Source organism: Vanessa tameamea, chromosome 5 (assembly GCF_037043105.1).
Source record: "Vanessa tameamea isolate UH-Manoa-2023 chromosome 5, ilVanTame1 primary haplotype, whole genome shotgun sequence".
In the NCBI taxonomy this organism is placed as follows: Eukaryota; Metazoa; Arthropoda; class Insecta; order Lepidoptera; family Nymphalidae; genus Vanessa; species Vanessa tameamea.
Window position 1 is genome coordinate 4,186,870 of NC_087313.1, and position 19,841 is coordinate 4,206,710.

The window sequence follows — 19,841 nt, forward strand, 5'->3', positions numbered from 1 at the left end:
CCATCTGGGTCGGTATCACCCAAGTTTCATATTTATGTACATATATAATAACGGCCTCATACAGTATACAGCTCCAACTTCGGAGTCTAAAATAAAGCGACGTGGTTATTGTTGTTGTTGTAGCGTTAAGAATGCCTAAGCGTACAATAGTCGGGACTGCCACACTAGCGAGCACTCTTAGTCTTGGAAGGTAAGATCTCTTCCCTGTGAGGAGAGCTCCACCAAGGCACGAGCTGAGCGGGAAATATAGCGGATTCATATTTTAAATGATACAATAGCGTAGCCCCTTTGATCCTCCTCGATGATCGCCGTAGCAGGGTAAAAATTCCACCTAACATGGTTTCAAGGTCGCTTTTAATTTATAACGTATTTTTTAAACAAAACCCTAGTAAAAGCCATTAAAGGCGTACATAGTATGAAATTAAGTATATGTTGTTTTTTTTTAAGTATTTATCGTAACGTTTTTCTTTGACGTATTTATATATTATATCTTATCAAATTTTAAAATTTCTAACTGACATACAACGCACAACCTAAATCGGTAAACCTAAATCGCAGAAGAAAATAAAATTTTGCATAGGATTTATCACTGCAACGTATGTGAGAACCAAAGATGCAGTTTTCAAAATTGGGATATTCCTAAGGGGGTAAAATTTGGATGAAAGTTTGTATAGAAATTCGTCATTTCTAATGTTAGAAATAGGTATTTAGGCCTATATTATTGAGTTAAGAAAGTTTTTTAAGCCTTTTTGCCAAAAATGTGAAATTCGGAATGAAAGTTGGTAAATTCCGTGGGTTTCTCAATTATTTCATTGCTATAAAATATTTCTTTTTTAATTTTATTAGTAAAATTTTATTACTACGAATGGTCTGTTTTATAAAAAAATTGTGCGATGAGGACAGTGCTTGTATTTCTTCAAAACCTTTGACATTTTTAAACACGATTTAATTGCGACAACAAATGAGAAAATTAATGTTTAACTTCGCTCCGCTTATAATATCCAAATTGATCGATCTTTAAAAATACTTTCCTACAGATAGATTTTCATGCGCATCGTAACTGCTGGATGTGTGTCTGACAAACAAAACGGTTTTTAAATACAAACGAAACATGTATACCTATAATATGGAGCTCTAAATCCCGTTGATACCAAAGTTTTTTTTTTATTTTTATTAAAAGCATTAATAGACAAGCAAATAGCCTTTGATAAAATATTATGAATAGGTATATTTTGAAGTACTAAAGGTTGTTTATATTTTTTCTAAATAAAGCAAAAACATATACAGCAGCATTTATACGAGCAGACATTTAAGATATTTTTTCGGATAAGTCTATTTTATATTTTAACATGTTGGGTAACGTCATTTGTCGTAATTACAAAAAAAGGTGATTTTGAATATTTACAGAGGATTATATATTATATGTTATAAATAGTCAAAAATACTATTATTTTTTCTATTATGATCAAAATAATGAGTTCAGCTTTTAAGACACGTCACGATACGAAGCTTATGTAAGTTTAAGAGAGTTCATCAAATCTATATTGAGGGACTTTTAGGAGTGATATACGAAATAAAACTCAAGTTTAAATTCAGTTCAGGTTCAGTGAAGATTAAGGCCAAGGATTTATGTCAATTCTTATGAATAAAACTATTTTCTAACAGTATCTAAAACGGGATATTTACCATGTTTTTTATTTTTATTTGGTGGAGCTCCACCAAATAAAAATAAAATAATAATAACTGTTAGTAATAATAGTAATAATTAATAGTAAATAAGTAATAATAGTAGTAATATTAGTAATAATAATAACTGTTAGTAATAAAAATAACCATGTTAATTTAAAATCTTAAAACTATTTTCTGTTTACATAATGGTTTGGTCATAATAATAAAGTAATTTATACGAGTGAATATTAGAAGTAAAAAGAAACACAGACTATTTCTAAATATTCCACGGGATGGGCCAGGCCTCCTCTCCATTTGAGAAGACATAAAGCTTATTCCAGCACGCTGGTCCAATTTCATTTTTTATTTTATGATATAGGTAGGCGGACCATGGAATATAATAACACTGGGTACCGTTGTTTGGCGGTAGAATATCCGATGAGTGGGTGGCACCTAACAAGACGGGCTAGCACAAAACCCTACCACTAAGTGAAGTTTCAATACGCGTTGGTGGATGTTAGAAAATTTTTAAGCAATTATTATCAAATAGCCTTTTAATAAAATTAACCCAAACACTTCCAAACATAATAATTCGACTAAGTCTAAAATTAGATAACATTAGGTACTGATGAAACAATGATCCTATTGCTGTTTTTTTTTTATGTATAAGGTAGGCTGATCGGCAAATGGGCCACCTGATGTAAAGTGGTTACCACCACCCATAGACAATGACGCTGTTAAAAATATTAAACATCCTTTACTTTGCCAATGCGCCACCAACCTTGGGAACTAAGATGTTATGTCCCTTGTACCAGTAGTTACACTGGTTCGCTCACCCAGGGGTACATGTCAGTCACCTCCTCGTGGTGTACCCTGGGCAACGGGGCCGGCTTGAGCTTGCTCGTCGGCCACGGCTAAGACTGGCGGGAGGGATGCCGCGGGACTGCTCCTGGTACGTCCCTGATCGGCGTCAGGGCGGACCATGTGAGTGGCCTCGTTGGCTAGGAGGGAGTGGGAGGGCTCGCTACTCGAGCCTCCCAGGTGTTTTACACCGGCGGTCAGCGGCGGAGCCTACCATCTTATCCGCCGCAGGGCTCAGCCTCCAGTAGCGGACTCGGGGGAGTTCGTCACATTCCCACGGGGAGGATGAGGGGGAAGGCGCGCACTAGGCGCGCTTTCCATGAATATTCAGCCGCCTTAGGGCGGCTGCCGCTGGTGGGGTCGCGGTTGCATGCCCTTGGCGATCCCGTGGCCTCACCACTCGGCGGCATGGTGGAAACCCGAGGATGGTTTTAGTGGGTAGGACAGGGCATTAGCTTTAGCGTGCCCTGGCACGGGGCATTAGGCCCCGGTTGAGTCCCACATACCCGTCCCGGTCCCCCGACCGGGCGGCATGCATAAATGCATTTCCTCCTCGTTAAACAAAAAAAAAACAAAAAATGGTTCGCTCACCCTTCAAACCGGAACACAATACCAAGTATTGCTGCTTTCCTGCAGAATTTCTGATGAGTGGGTGGTATCTACCCAGACAGGCTTGCACAAAGCCCTACCACCAAGTGCTAGATTAAGTATTAGTAGAGTAATGATTATATTATGTTATAAAATTTCAATATTTTGATCAAAATTCACAATTATAGTATTTAGCTCAAAGTAGCTTTACAGCTTCTCATGAGCGAGGTAAAAGAATAAAGTTTAAATCTTTGCTGTTTTTTCGGTTATTGATGAATAAAAAGAATTGTGTCGCAAATAAAGTGTGATTGTATCTTACTAAAAATAGATACACATCATCCGGCAAAATGTCACATTTCACTTAGATACATAGATATCATAACAGTGGATTTGAACAGGTGAATTATAATCGATATTAATCAAACATGTACCATAGTCTATTCCAATCGAAGAAGGAATGAAGATAAACGAACCTTAGATTTACCTATTCCACGCGTATTTCTAATATCTCTTCCATTTTGTGCACTACTAACAAGTTTTAAAACTTATTACAATCTATAACTTGAAAAAAAGTTTTATTGTTTTTGAACTCTACTAATGCTCTATAAACGTAGAAATAATTTAAAATTAAACTTATCAAAGCTGAAAAAACTACTTGAAAATTAGTGTTTCTTTCTTTTAAATATGGTAGTTTTTATTTCACAGGCTATCATTGAGTGTAAAGAGTCGAAATGGCCAATGTTTAGTACACTTGTATCTTAAAATAGGATCGTGTGGTCAAACCCGGAGCAAGTCACTAGCGGCTTCGCTCGTGGTTTAAAGGTTGGTCCTCAAGTGCAAGGCACAAAAAATTAGTCATTGTCCTTCCTTGGGGTTCAAGCTTGCATTCTATCAGTTCAGTGGTTTGGCCGTGCAAGCGTAACACACAGACATACAGACAGGCAGAGTTACGTTCACATTTATAATAGGTATTAGTATAGATTGATCTCGTGTTCGATGGTGAAAGAAAACATCGTCGAGTAACCTGCATGTGTCGGATGAAAATCTGTCTAATGTATGAGGTACCCATTAACTCACATTGATGGAATAAGCTGCGAACTATCTCCTCAAAGAGAGGAGACCTTAGCATAGCTGTGGGACATTAAGTGTTCATATAAATGTTAATATAATATAATTAGCAAGGGAAATCTATAGGTACTTATAGATACCTATGTATATATATTTCCCTATAATTTTGCCTTGCTTAGCTTATACTGACTCAAAATAATTGATTGCGTACTGGTATATACATTGAATAACAATCATTTTATATATTGTCAAAGCATATCGCAACGTAATTATTATATTTTTAATTTCAGGAAGTTTGAAGTGATACTGAATGCAGGCAAATATTAATATTATACAACAATTGTTAAAGACAATATATTTTGGTTGTAAAAAATAAACAATTCTTATAGAAATACTTTAGACCTGAGAATAACCGTTGGAACTGAGGGTACCTATTTCTTGTCTTCATAAAAAGAAACAATAATAGTTGATATCTTTTACACGTTTTTTGGGAACCTGTAAAAGCATATTACTTAATACGTTATATACCAATGCTAAATAAGAATTAACAACTGTGTGTACTCCGTTCAAAGCTTGTTATGGCGTACATATCAAATATACTTACAAACTTATTATATTTTAAGCTAGGCTCTTACAAGCACTTACGATTTTTAATTATTGTATATTAAAACATATAAGCTGAACCGTTTGGTAGTTGTTTTAGAGCGCTTATATTTTATAGATTATAAAAGTGCTTTAGATTACTCATTAATTGAGAAATAGTACAGACTATTTTGGTATAAAAAAACGGTAACTATTCATGTTTCTTGCCGTGTTTTCTGGCTGCAGGCCGCTTTACGATAGTGTTGTACAGCTAAAAAAATGATGTTCCAAAAACGTTAAATGCCGGAAAAACACGGAGTAGCTAACTAGTTAAAATACTGTAAAGCTACTAAACAGTTTCAGAGACAAACTGGCAAGAAACTCAGTAGATACTCTTTTCCACCAATTAAATAATATTGGTATAATTAAATATATTCTACATACAATACTATACAATTTGATATATTCGGTGTGAAAATGAAAGAAACAAATACTTCCAATCTGTTTTTATCATCTGTATTATATACCGCCTAATTTACTAATAGTTATTAATAATATAAGATAGCAATGTAAGTATTAATCTAGAAGAGGCATGGGGCAGAGTTAAAAATATCTGTGTTATTTTATTACAAGAAGAATTTATTGACTTTTCAGAGTCGGAAACTCGGCTCTATAAGTTCATCTGACGATTCTAGTAAAATAATAAATGTTATTGGGTATCTATTAAATTCTTGTAAATATATCCTGAATAAAATCCCGAAGGGAGTGATAAACTACAAAATTACAAATAGCTCGAACAGAACTTTTAGTAGAATAAAAACAATTTACTATCTGTAGCGTTACACCAAAGTAATATACTACCTACGGCATATTACTAACATTATATTATTAAAATAGGCAAAATAAGTACTTACACTTATCGAGCATTGATACTTTAATGTCAGTTGTTGACTAACTTTTCTCAAATACTTATAACCAATGCTATGTACTTAGTTTTATTTTTCAGTTATGAAAATATTTGAGTTTCGAATCTAAAAGTATTACTGAAAACGCTATAGCTATATAGGTTATATGTTAGAACTTAAAATTTTGCTATCTTGTATAAGGTACTACCTACCGTAGTTATTATAAAGATTATTAATTTAAAAGTACTGAAAAAGACAGGAATTTAATATCAAAAATTATTTTATATAAATTAATAAAATAAATAAAACAAAATTGAACCCTGTGTGACCCCACTTGTTTCGAAGTTCAGTAGAGTAATTCTGTAAGAAGAAATACGAAATTCACCATAGAACACGTGAGAGTGTGATATTACCTGACATATTTTCAATATTAAAGACAGTTTAAAATCGTTATAAGGTTAACCTTCCTTATGAAAAAAAAAACTGAGTAAGGCGTCGAACTCTCAAGAAATAAGTTAACAAAACATTGTATATCTTTATACATCAAATTACCGTTACTTAATGATTTACAACACCCAAACAGTTATTCCCGGAGTCAAACAAATAAGTTATTAAATGATTCGTCTATTAATTTGTTTTGTTTTTCTTGCCTAGACTATCATTTTCTTTTTTAACATTGTAAGTAAATAAATATTAAAATTGATATATGAAATGTAGGTATATAGGGCCTGCGATAAGTGCTACTATAAAAAAATGGCTTTTATTGGAAAGTGGAAACAAATGACATACACCACCTTTTTTTTCACCCTCAGGGAGGGAAGGAACAAATATTAAACGAAACAAAAACCTATTTCTTTTCAATGTTAAAGAGAAAAAAAACAACCGAAAAAGATAGAAATATACTTACAATTATTTCTTGGAAATTATTTTTTGAGTAGATAAGACATTATTATATTCGAGCTGACAAATATTTACTTCAATCTTTACAATCAAATTGTTTTTATTTCTGTATTAATATGATTTTTAGTATATTTAATCTAATAAGGAATTCTTCATTATCTAAATAGTAATACAATTAAACATTATAGTTTTTCGATCATTTTTAGTTTATGGGTATGGTACCTACCTACATTAATTTTATTTTTCATTCAACATCAATTCTTTCGAAAAAAAGACCAGAAGGTACATAACATTATAATATTGAATTGTTGCTTGAATATTATAGTGCCATTTCTTTGCAATATAAAGTGTGTCACAGTTATATTTAATTATTTCAATTACGTGGGTTCGTGAGGCGTAGCTATCGGCATACTTTACGTGTACGTACCCAGTAATTTGAATTACGATCAAAACTGATTTAAAAATGAATAACAATAAGTGTGCCTATATGTATTATTAAGACAAATACTCGGCAAGTGCGTGTCTACTAAATTTGTACAGGAATCAGATTTATTTTAATGCAAAGTAGTTGAGAGATTATTAAGTTAAACTAAAAGAAGGAAGTTTAGATTTAAAACATACAGATTGATTTACATTTTACTGTGGAATACACTATATACAGTATTTATTAGAATTAATCTTAATCACAAGAAATAAATTAAGTCCTACTAAAAGTATAAAATGAATACTTAGGCTGAGGCCGCCTTTTTGGTGAAAGGGCTTAAATCATTTTCTTGATGCTTGAATTAACACTTATTTTTTCAATTTTTACATTGAGGTAATCTCATTAACTACTCGTCCCAAAATAATATTTATTTACATAAAATATTATGCAATTTAATATTGCTCTTAATAGCATTGAAGTATAGTAATTATTGTGAGGTAAGAAAGACAATTATTCCACCCTAAATAAAAACTTTCTCTGCTAAATACTGATTTGTTTTATTATATAATATGATTATATAGATAACCATAAAGTCTCAAGCAAATTTTGATTAAAACTCTAATTGAATAAATTAATAAAACCAAATCTTTCAATTTTAATTCTAAGCTTTCCAAAATAAAGAGTAAAAAATAAACAACGGCTAATAAAAAATATTAAATATATTCAAATGTCAATAATTACAAAAACTTCATATTTATTATCCTTAGGTACATCTATAATTTGCATAGCCGAATATGTAATAGCCTTTACCTCTGTTCCTTGAGGATGTCTACCAATCTGAAACTCCTCACCAAAACACTTACAAACTATCCTAAATTCTTGTGTATTAAATTCTGTTATAACTAATTTCTTGCAAATAAGAAATGGTTCAACCGAAAATAGAAATAGTAGTTCATCAAGGAAATGATATAGTAAGCCCATCAAGTCATCAGCATTTGCTTCAATGGTGTGAACTTCTTTGATCTGAACATAGTCCATCTCTGTCATGTATGCAAACATTGCCATTCCACATTGTTCAAAGGCCTCCTTTAGAGTATCGCCCCATGCATGTAATCTGTAATCATAAATATTTTTCTATGATAGCAACACTTAATAAATTTGTAATAAATAAGGGCATTGATGTAATATTTCTTCAAATAAGAAGATAACCATATTGCAATTTTAAGGAGTACTAAGTTAAACTAGGGAAGTAAACTAAAAATATAAAAACTGTTTTTTAAATTTAATATAAGAAATTATTTCTTAGTTAATATTTTGAAAACTTAATGAGAAAAAATATTCTATGAATTATTTGTACTCACTGGACATCAGCTGTGTGATCAAGATCTGAAAATGAAAAGTACACATACAGTAAAATGGATTTATGATCAATGCATGTTTTCAATATTAGGCAGATACTTTATTGAATAATAGCCAGTACTTGAGTATCAGTGGGTTATCCCATCAGAAAAATCATACAGAAATGCATAAAATTTTCTTAAGTGTTAGTTTTAATAACACCATGATTATACCTCGGGTTTCATGGGTGCCTTTTTGACTATATACCTTATGTCCTATTTAACTCCTTACGGAATTAATATTTAAGACTACTGTAATACCTGATCGATCTTTATTCTCTTTGATGTTGATTTTTCAAAATAGATTTAACAATTTGTTTCACTTATTAATACAAGCCTAAATATAGGTTTCCAAATGTCTACCATCATAAATAAAAAATAAAGCTTTCATAACCAATTTAACCCCCTTTTGAAAAATACTTTCTTAGCGCTTACCTATGTTCTTTAAAGAATCATTGTGCAATATTTCATCCCATAAGATCCACAAAAAAAAACATTGGCACATTGTTACTACATAAAGGTTGAGCTCTTTGGTATTTTTGGTCAAAAACCATATTAACATTAGCACTATAAGAAACATTTATATTCCTTACACCAATAATGCATCCTCAACTATGGGATCTAAGATCATATCTTTCATCCCGCGCGCCTGTAATTATGTTTCACATAATCCGAATCACAGCAATTAATAATTATTGAGTAATAATGAGTTATTAGGAATACCATCCTGACTGGCTTGGACAAGGTCCCCACTACAACAAAAAAACATTAGTATTAGGTTATGTTTATAAAGTCCTTACACTCATACTTCACCGGCGGTATGTTGAAATCATCCTCATTTAGTCCTAGTTCCTCATCCATTTTGATCAAATGGTTTTTTTTTAACAAAATTAAAAAAACTTTAAATATATACCACTATGGACAACTTAATGCAAAAAGATAAATCACATTTTATAAACTGTTGATATTTGATTGATTATGATACGGCATACTTAAGACGTATTTTATTGACGGACGTGTCCTTGAAATTTTTGACAGATATCAACAAAGAAAAGCTATAGAAATTTACTCTATGAACTCTATGCTTAATAATGCCTATTTTTAAGTTTTATAATTTATAGCTAATAAAGCTATCTCTACACTTAGATATTTCTTGTTCTCTAACTCGTTAATTTAAATAGACTTCTGCATACCTTAGTTGTTTTTTTTTGTAGTGATAACGTCTTACTTAAAAATATATATTAATTTAATTGCAATTTCTTCGTGCTCATATTTTTCGGTAGAATCGGTGATTGTTTTACATTTAATTCAACACTATCACATGACGATTCAAAAGTGCCTTTATGAGTCCACTTGTACAAAGAATATTTTAATTTTGATTGATTATGTTTTTATCTAAAAAAGCCCGCCTCATAATCAGAAAAGGTGAACTGCTTACTTGCTATATTAAATTCCAATTGTAATTAAATAAATATGGATTAAACAAAATAGAAATAAAATAATATAAGCAGGCGCAACTGTAATCGTGTTTTACCATTTACGAGGTAAAAATAAAAAAAACATAATAATGTGTCGGCGTTTTCAAAACGATATAAGTGTAAATAGTCTATAATCAAATCAAAATTGACACAGTGGCTGAGATAGATCGAATAGCAATTCTTTATTTTTTGTCAAAATAATCGATTTTGCAAATTAGTGGAAAATATTGCTATCATTCTAGTCAGCATTACACGCGGTGATAATTTATGTTCAAAATATTTATTAAAAACTATATTGTCTTGTTTTTTTATTTTTTGAAAAAAACTTTTTTTTTTCATTATTCATTTAAGTTATATTTTTTTATTATTATTAATTAAACTTATAGTTTAATAATTTTATCAGCTTTAGTATTAACTAGTATTAATCGTTGTTTCATTTAATGTGATGATATCGTTGCCACCTTCTATATTTACATAATTTAGCGTAAATATTTATATTTTTCTTGTTAAAATTTGGGTCTTTATAAATATTATTATTTGAGATATTTTTTACTGACAGTTAGAAATAGTTATTTGACAGTTATCATTGGTTAATGGTTGGCTACCAACTTGTCACTATAGAGTTTGGGTGTGATGTCATAATAAAAAAGAAATGTTTTACTGAAGTGTTCTAAATTTGATTTCTAAATTATACTAACACTAAAAAAATATATTAAACACGAGACTTTCTAATTATCAAAGCCACCAATTCAATTTTTTTTAATATTTCTATTGTTATAATTTTAAAATGGATCCTATTGCAGTTTTGCAAAGTAGAATTGAGCAGTTAGAAGCCAAATTGGGTATAAATAATAATATCCTTGTTGAGGGACAACAAGGGGACTCTGCGACGACAAATCTACTTAATGCAGCGCAAGCAATGAACAATGCCACGGCAGGTCATGAGAAGCTTTCTGAGACCAGAAATGTAGCGAGTGAACTAAATAACTACACTGATCCCAACTTGATTGAGAACGTCAGTAAATACATCTTTAAAATGATTAAGTTAACTTTATTCAACACATTAAGTTTTACGTTATTTAAATAATTATTTACTGTATAAAATCTTATTATAAGACTATTGGTAACAGACCATAAGTTAGAAACCATAATTATACAATTAAGCTCGTTGTTGTTTGTCTGCAATGGTGTTTCAATATGCAATTATCATATTTGTATATTCGACACTATCAATGACATCTTGGCTTTAAGTCTATTCTCCAGATTGTGATTTTTAAATATTTATTATAGGAATACAGTTTTTCTGAATGTAGAATATTTTTTCATAGGAAATAAAAGAACACCATAAATAATCTGAATGTTAAATAATTTATATTCCGTACAATATGTTGAACAAGTGTATATAGTACAAGTAGTTTCTATGATTTCAGATGCAACAAAATGACATGCACATGCATGAAGTACTTTCAGCAGAGCCTGTTATCCAACATCATTGTCACTGTATGCATCGTTGTAAACAGGTATTCAATAAAATATGTTGTCTATACAACCATTTAAGATAATGTTATCTAATATGCAAATAGAGCTAATTTTATTGGTAATAGACTTCTAACTTAAATAAATACAAAATAGTAAACAAAATTTTCATTCTTAGCTTTCAAAACCCTCAAATAAAAATCTGGCTACGCCCATGAATCCAAGGTTAGTTATTTAATAAAGCTTTGCGTCATTTTATTAGGCTGCTCCGGTTCTGGAATCAGAATCTATCCAGCAGGTGCCACAAATGCAGACAACTGTAAACAAACTGCACAAGGCGGCTGCTCAAGTTAAGGCAGAAGCTGATTCTGTGAGTGTTCTTATGTAACTAACCTCTATCTTCAGCTTCACCCTCAATTTACAATAAAGCTAAATGAATTAATTATTTGTATACAATTGCTTTGCTTTTAATGATAGCTAAGAAATATTTAAGCACTATTATTAACAAGATACTCTATATACTATCATCTTGATGACATAGATTTAAAGCCACGCATTAAAATAAGAATTAAAAAAAAAAAATTAATCCTATTGTTTTTCTGAAGGTATCTCATGGTATTCAAGAGCTGGCTGAGACATGTGGTGAGGCGGCATCATCTGCTTCAGAAAAATTGGCATCTGTTGCTCAAAAAGTAGAGCAAGTGGAAGAGAAGATGTTCCCTAAAAGAAGAAATGGTCTGGACTAAATTTGGTCCATATTTCCTCGCTTAAAATTGTTTATTTATTTATTATAAATATTGCAGTACCTTTTTATTCGAAATTAAAAGTATTATTTAAGTATTGTGTTTCATTATACAATTGGTCGAAATTTAAACAAAAGGAGCTAATCCAAAATAAAGTCACTGTTTTAAGTTTATTTTAATCTCGAGTAATTTATTTCTTGTCATCTCTGAAAAATTAATCTTAGTGTCCAGTGAAGTAACAGCCTAAAAGTTTCCCACAATAGGTTAAGGCCTTCTCTCTATGGGCACAAGGGACGCGGCTTCTTTGTTTCCAAAGGTGTTACGGTCCTGTTATTAATAGTGCAATGCCGCATTCAAAATGTTATTTCTACTTACAGAAAATGTCAGGGCGGCGGTGATTATTTATTATGTGACCTAATTACTCGTTCGTCTACTTATTATGAATAAATTAAAGAAATCTAAAGAATTAATCCAGAACTTTGGTAAAACTATAAATAGTAGATGGGGTGTCAGTAGGTTAATCGGCAAATTAAAATTATTGGACCGTATAACGGCGTTCTTTTGACTGACTGTCTCATTGTAATGTTATTAAAAAAAACAACCACAACTGACATTTGTGGTTGTGTGGCATTTGTCAAACACTTAAAACACAATTGTCAAACAAAAATGGCAGACGCTGCTGTTGAAACGGCTCCAGCAGATGAAAATGATGATAACTGGCTTTATGGAGATTCAAATAATGATCAAACAGATTCAGAAGCACCCAGTACAGAAAAGGAACTTACGAAAATCAATTCCGATGTAGGCGCGGTAAGTTTTAAGATGTTTATTTCAATAAGTCCTAACCTTTTCATTCGCAATAAATCTTGCAATACAAAAATATTTTTTTATTATAACAATTGCGTAGGAAGGTGATGATAAAGACGAAGAAACAGAAGGGAATGAGGTTAACAACGATGACTCTCACTTCAACGATGAACATTTTGGTGAAGTTGACCGCGAAGAACAGGATCAGGCTAATGGAGATGCAGACAGTCAAGACAATGGAGACTCAGATTCGGATGACAGTGATGATGTTAAAGTTACAATAGGAGAGATTAAATCGGGGCCACAGGCATATGCCAGTTTAAATATTAAGGTAATGAATTGATTTATAAACAATTTATAATCTTTTTACTGCTCTTGAGAACATACAGCATGTATTGTGTTATCATATTGAACATGATCTGTATTAAGTGAAGTTTATTGCATTTCTTGTTTTAATAGTAAGTAACTAAAAATCTAAATCTAAATAGTCTTTATACAATTAGGCTCATATAGGGACTTTCGAATTGTCTCGTTGCAGGGTAGAATTAAATGTAAAGGTGCTGGTTTAGAAAGTAGACTCTACCAAGAAGAACCAGCAAGAAAATCAGTAGTTACTCTTTTCTATTATTTTAATTGTGTAAGTCAGTAAAGTACAATTAAATTTATATTTATCCTGCCTAGAAATCTTGAAGTCAAAGTCAAGTCAAAGTCCCAAATTTTTTAATTATACTTAATATTGAAATAATATAATCTTGTATTAAGTAATATATCTTATTTGTCAATGTTTTTTTACATATGTTTTACATTTTTTAAAAGACCAAATTAAAAATAACTTATTCCTCTTCCATCTTAATTTTTAAATTAGTCCTGATAGGTCCAGTCCACATTTGTAAGTTGTATATTGATGAGCACTATTAATTTAGAGAAAATTTATTGAAATTAGAATCGTTCTATTACTATGGCAAGTTGGTTCTTCTTTATATTTCTTGTATTATAGCAACATCAGTGAACTGATTCTTTTATTTGTCTTTATATTTTAAATGCCAAATTTAATAATTTTGTAAATCTGAACAGTCCATTCAATGTATTAAATATATTAATAAAACAATATATCAAGTGTTGCGAGTGGGGGATCACCCTAGGACAAATGATGTTATATGAGTTACTTTCTTTTTAAAATGAGTAATGTAAAAACTATTATTTGAAACTGTCATAAATAGTTAAAACTTTGGTAAATTAAATTATTTAATATTACTTTATATTCAGAAACAACATAAATTGTATAAACTTCTATGCATAAAATGTTTGTAGGCTATAAAATTGGGTATTTGTGTTATTATTTTTATATCAAATTCGTTTAAAGAAACTTGCCATATTGGTAATAAATTATTAAACATTATATGCATATTTGAATAACCATCTTAATAATTTAATTTTAAATTACAGCGTGGTGTAGGGCTTGTAGCAGCAGGTGGAGAAAAACCCCGGACAGGACCAGCTGCAGGCAGCAAGGTGACTTTGGAGGATTTGGATGGACCTGGCAGTATCAATGGAGTGCCAGCTTTGGAGTTTAATATTGATACAATTGAAGATAAACCGTGGAATAAGCCTGGTGCTGATATATCAGGTAAATACATTCCATATGAATTAATTAAAATTATATTCGTTAATGATTTATTTTAATATCAATTAAATAATAATTTCAAAATTATTCAAAGCTGAAGAATATGAATAGTGAAATTAAATTATTGCACAATAACATTAGGCTGTACGAAAGGTGTGCATTCTCCCCTAACCCCCAACAACACCAATAAATTCCACATAGAGGACAACAAATGCTCAGCACCAATCAGTGTATTTGCACTGATATAATTCAGAATTTTAGTTCAACGCTTCAATATTGTCCAAATATAAGAGTTGAGGTGACACAATCTGTTCGAATTTTAGTGCTTTGGGAAAAATTGTTTTTAACAATATATTTTAATAATTTTACTAATTATGTAGTTAAATGGTGCGGAAAAAGATCCAGAACTTCAAGCTCTAAAAATATGTCATTCGTAATTGGAAATGGACATGCTATTTTAGAATAGCTCAAGTTATAATGAATAATATCTTAATAAAGACGAGATGTAGTGCTCGTTGATGTCCTTTAAAAGTGTCTTTCTTTCATTGGGTGCATTTATACTACAGCTCTCTTTTTTTTCTCACAAAAACTCTGTTATGAAAAATAGGTTATATTCACATTCAATATTTTGTATGTGATATGATGTGTGTCAATATAATGACATGACAAAATATTTAAATCAATCAAAATACCTTTTTTTTTTCTTAAATTGAAACAAGGGCGCTACTTATGGCACTAATACTATCAGGTTGACATTACGCGTTACGCGTTTAATGTATCTTATAAATCTATGAATGTTATTTAACTGTTAACTCTAAAGCCCATTTAAGAATCTGCCCAGCTTCATTAGAAAGTAGTCACACCACCAATGTTGTTAGTAATACCTATGTAATGATATCAATTTCCGATTCTAAAAAAACTACACCCAGAGTTTGCTCCTGAAATATTCTTTAATTTATACATCACGGTAATAAAGTAAACATAACAAAATAACCTTTTTATTTAAAAAAATATTTACATAGATATCGATTTTTAAGGTTACCATCCGCGTCACGACTTTCGTGACTGAAAGAATGTTTAAGATACGGTATCTCTTGGTTAGTACAACCAGCCAACAATAAATAGAAAATGAACTTAATATACCGCATATCTATAATTATCCACAATGAAATTAATATTGACATGTTCTAAATCTCTATTTTACTTTTCCCCCTAAAAAGTTTTATAATATTTATGTACAGGTCGTCATTGTTGTTTTTTTCGTACACTACAGACCGAACTGTAAAAGTTGTTAATTAAAAAAAAAGATAACAAAATACTAATTTATTAGGCCGAGGTACCTTTATACTCTATTCCAATGGGAATAGGAAAGAACCAAAACAAACCGTACTTTTCAATATTACGAGTGTTTTGTTGATAAGTCCTCTTTATGATTTACTACAAACAGTTCTTGATTAATATATCTTCACTTTTAATATAACAATATTTCACTTAATTACGTACATCCACTTAAATTTGACTTTCAAAGTAACGAAAACAGTTTTGCCTACATTCAAAAGGCCATTTTTCGATGAACGAACAATTAAAATGGAGGCCTCAACACGGCCTACGCTGATTGAACATTACTTTTTCGGTTTGAAGATTAAGATAAGATGTTATTTTTAATTACATTTTGATTTTTTTTTCAAAAAATTTAATGCTTATTTCAAGGTCAAAGTCGTTTAAGATATAAGATGAAGTAAGAGTTTCTTTGAAAGATATATAAAATTTTATTTATTCAAAACCTTAGTATTATACAATACGTCATATGTCTTGAAAATGCCACTTCATTATTGAAACATACAATATTTCTTTTTATTAATGATGGAATAAAATTCTATTCATATAAATGAAATTGTGAGTGTGTTTCTATGACTTATCACTGAAAATAACTACCTCGTTATAAGTTAATAAGGCTATTTGCGAAATACCAAAATCCAAATTAAAACTAACGACCTAATTTTTATTTAAGCGTAAAAATGTTGCTATCAAAAAATTTGAATATGTACCTTTCTTGCAATTTATATAAAATTTATTTAAAAAATTACGTAAAACCAATAAAATATATCGTTCCGTAGCATTCTTTACCCATTCACCCAATAATTTTCCCTCACTAGTGTAACTAAAATGTCATGTCAATTCAAGGTCAAAGTTGTTTATTTATCTTTTCTCCTATTCCCATTGGAATAGAGTATACGTTGAGTAAAAGCTTAGCAGCTTATTCCGCCATGCTGCACATATGTTGCAAATTATCAGTCGACACACAGGTTTTCCTTCACGAGATGAATTGTAAACGTAAATGAGACGTATGAAAGCTTGGAGATGCTTGTTCGAGTTTGAACCCGCAATCTACGTTTAAGATTCACGAGTGTTTATAATTGCTAATGTGTATATTTAGATTATTTCAACTACGGCTTCAATGAGGTGACGTGGAGTGCATATTGCGAGCGACAGCGGCGCATGCGCGTGAACGAAGCGGGCGTGGCGCTGCACGCCGGCCCGCCGCCGCGCGCGCCGCCGCCCGACACCAGGCGCACCTCCGGTGATTATTATTATGAGAAGTTGATAACATTATTTTATGAATTTTGCATTGGCAGATTGAGTCTGCAGTTAGCTCTATGTGGCCACTCTACGAAAAAATCAATCTCTCAATACCTATTCGAATGTACCTAAGTAAATACATTACTAATAATTTAAAACATTCAATTTAATCATATAACTATTTTCTCTTGTAACTAGGACCACCAAGACACGACGAAATGCCACCGGGAATGCAGAACAATTATCAGGCTCGTGAAAATACAATTCAGGTAAATCTACAAAAAGCGAGGAGAGATTCAATATTTCGCGGAATTGTAAAACATAACATTTTTAAAAAATCTTTTTTAATAACTGGCCTCAAGTTCAATATCAGAATCGTAAATTTATTTTATCCTTACCTTAACTGTTTAAAATGACTTATTTATCGTTGACACTTTAACATAGAACATATTCAAGATAATCTGGAATAGTGTCACTGAAAAGGTGGTTCAAACATAGTTGAGTAAAGCAAATGAGTAAACCTGCGCCTTGTAACCTTATCCTCGTCTTTTTTTCTAAACATCTTTTTATGTGGCTAATATAGAAGGGCGAAGAGTACTTCGACCTTCATCCCTTCCTTTTGTATCATTTATCTACTTCCAAGTCTTCAACTGCACTCCGTGCATCGATCTCCTTTGGATCTCTCTCAATCTCCTTCAGAAATTAATTTGTATGTTGCTACGTAGGCAAATAATTATTGTGATTTATTATGTGATGTGTAAGTACGGAGGCGTTAGGAAGAGAAAATGAATGTTTTCATAATTTTGCTGTCTTTTCTGTACATATTCGCAAGGTACAAAACAAATGAATTACGGAAAACAGTAGCGCGTACTATTCCATGCCCCACGTTCGCGCAGGTGATGACGGCCGAGCGTCGCGAGTACGGGCGCGTGCACGCGCGCGACGCGCCGGCGCCGCCCGCCGACTACTTCAGCGCGCCGCCGCCCGAGCACTACTACCCGCCGCCGCACGCGCCCTACGAAGAGCCCTGGGGTACGCTCCCTGACTACACGTCGGCCTCGGCCTGATGGCTAATGCTTATTGTGTCTATACGTATATTATGTGAATTACCTATTGAGTTGCCTAAATATTGTATTGTCATGTTTCCCATTTTTCGTTAGTATTTTCACGCAAGTGTTTGAACCATTTGTTTTTGTATTTCTTTCAGGAAAAAAACGTAAATATTGTAAGTGGAATTATTATTTAAATATATCAATAATATCTGTTTTGGCATTAAAATATTCGTTACTCTTGCAGCACATCCCGAACAGAGTGGGTGGGCGCCGACTGAAATAAAGGAGCTAACTCCGGGACCTATGGGGCCTCCGACGATGGGACCCCCCATGGGCTTGACTCCTCCACTGGTCAATCCGCACAACATGCCCCCCGCGCACGTTTTAGGGGCTCCGTTTCCCCCACCATTTCGTTCGCACGTGCCTCCTCATTTACACGAACGTGATAGAGAACGTGACAGAGACAGGGAAAGAGATAGGGACAGACTCCGAGAACGAGACGACAGGGAGCGCAGAGACAGAGATAGGCGAGAAGAGGTGGGTCCTTGATTGCGTGCGAATTTGGTTTAAAGAATCATGTCACTATTACCTGATACAAAGATATTCTAACATAAATCAAGTTTGACGCATTCCTTATTAATTTACAATATAATATTTTTTTATTTTAACTATTTTTAGGAGGAAAGAGACCGGGAGCGTGAACGTTCACGTTCCATTAAACCAGATAGAATACGAGAGAAGTAAGTTACTATTAATGAATTTATTTCAAATAAGATTATTATATTTTTCATTTATAAAAATATCAATAGAGTAAACATAATTTTGATATTAAATTATTATAGTAGATGCGCTGAAGAAGGCTGGGCGTAGAACTAGCTATTATTTGTTTTCTTTTATGAAATTTAGTATAAAAATAAATGGGACGAATGTTTTTTTAGATCGTATCGCCGGGAACGTTCTCGCTCAAGGTCGCGGCGTCACAAGTCCCGCTCCCGCTCCCCGCGACAGCGCGACCGGTCACGGGAACGCGACCACGAACGTTCGCGCGAGCGGGACAGGGACAGGTCTCGCGACAGGGAACGTGGCATCAAGCCTAAAAATAAAGAGCCCAAAGAAAAGGACGAGGACAAATGATATGGATTACAAATTTACAATATGGGCTCTAGTTATAATTTAACTTGGAAATACTGCATTATAAAAGTAATAGTAAAAGCTTTTTGTTTTATTTGTCTAAATACAATATTACAAATTAATGTACATATTATAACCAAAAATCGCAGGAATAGCGATAAAAAGGTTAGATTTACATAAACCATGCGATTTGCTAATAGCTGTACTACATCGTTTATTACAAACTGTTCTTGATTATTATTTGTTTATTCGCAATACAACACAATGGTGTATTTCTCCAAAGTTCCGATAGCAACTTCACAAATATTCAAAGTGCCGTTTTTTATAAATCCTTACACAATGAATACCATTGATTAATTACCACGAGTCTCAACGTCTATTAATCAATTGGGTATGTTGGTACCTAATTAATGTATAACACTTCCGGAAGTAGAATATATTCGTAATCTAGGTATCGTTATGGATACTTATTTGAGATATCATCTGCACATTGAACACATAGTAAGCAGGGCTAATAAAACCTTTGGATTTGTATCGAGTAATTACTTGTGTTGTAG

At 32.2% G+C, this 19,841-nt stretch overlaps 3 protein-coding genes across 3 annotated transcripts; 2 read left to right on the forward strand and 1 right to left on the reverse strand.

Annotated features, from left to right (window-relative positions):
* Positions 1–7,697: 7,697 nt before the first annotated feature.
* Positions 7,698–9,414, reverse strand: Archease (archease). The gene is made up of 3 exons (XM_026628870.2): positions 9,194–9,414; positions 8,358–8,382; positions 7,698–8,110 (listed from the first exon to the last, which is right to left on the reverse strand). The coding sequence occupies exons 1-3, from the start codon at positions 9,252–9,254 to the stop codon at positions 7,720–7,722; spliced, it is 477 nt and encodes a 158-aa protein (XP_026484655.1). The 5' UTR covers positions 9,255–9,414; the 3' UTR covers positions 7,698–7,719.
* Positions 9,415–10,489: 1,075 nt separating this feature from the next.
* Positions 10,490–12,185, forward strand: LOC113392437 (uncharacterized). The gene is made up of 4 exons (XM_026628869.2): positions 10,490–10,886; positions 11,302–11,391; positions 11,610–11,717; positions 11,953–12,185. Exons 1-4 carry the CDS (start codon positions 10,659–10,661, stop codon positions 12,091–12,093), a joined length of 567 nt encoding a protein of 188 aa, XP_026484654.2. The 5' UTR covers positions 10,490–10,658; the 3' UTR covers positions 12,094–12,185.
* Positions 12,186–12,719: 534 nt separating this feature from the next.
* Positions 12,720–19,365, forward strand: LOC113392428 (pre-mRNA 3'-end-processing factor FIP1). Its single transcript, XM_026628859.2, has 9 exons — positions 12,720–12,900; positions 12,998–13,228; positions 14,344–14,524; positions 16,959–17,102; positions 17,300–17,370; positions 17,998–18,133; positions 18,398–18,690; positions 18,832–18,893; positions 19,092–19,365. The coding sequence occupies exons 1-9, from the start codon at positions 12,757–12,759 to the stop codon at positions 19,285–19,287; spliced, it is 1,458 nt and encodes a 485-aa protein (XP_026484644.1). The 5' UTR covers positions 12,720–12,756; the 3' UTR covers positions 19,288–19,365.
* The last annotated feature ends 476 nt before the right edge of the window (positions 19,366–19,841 follow it).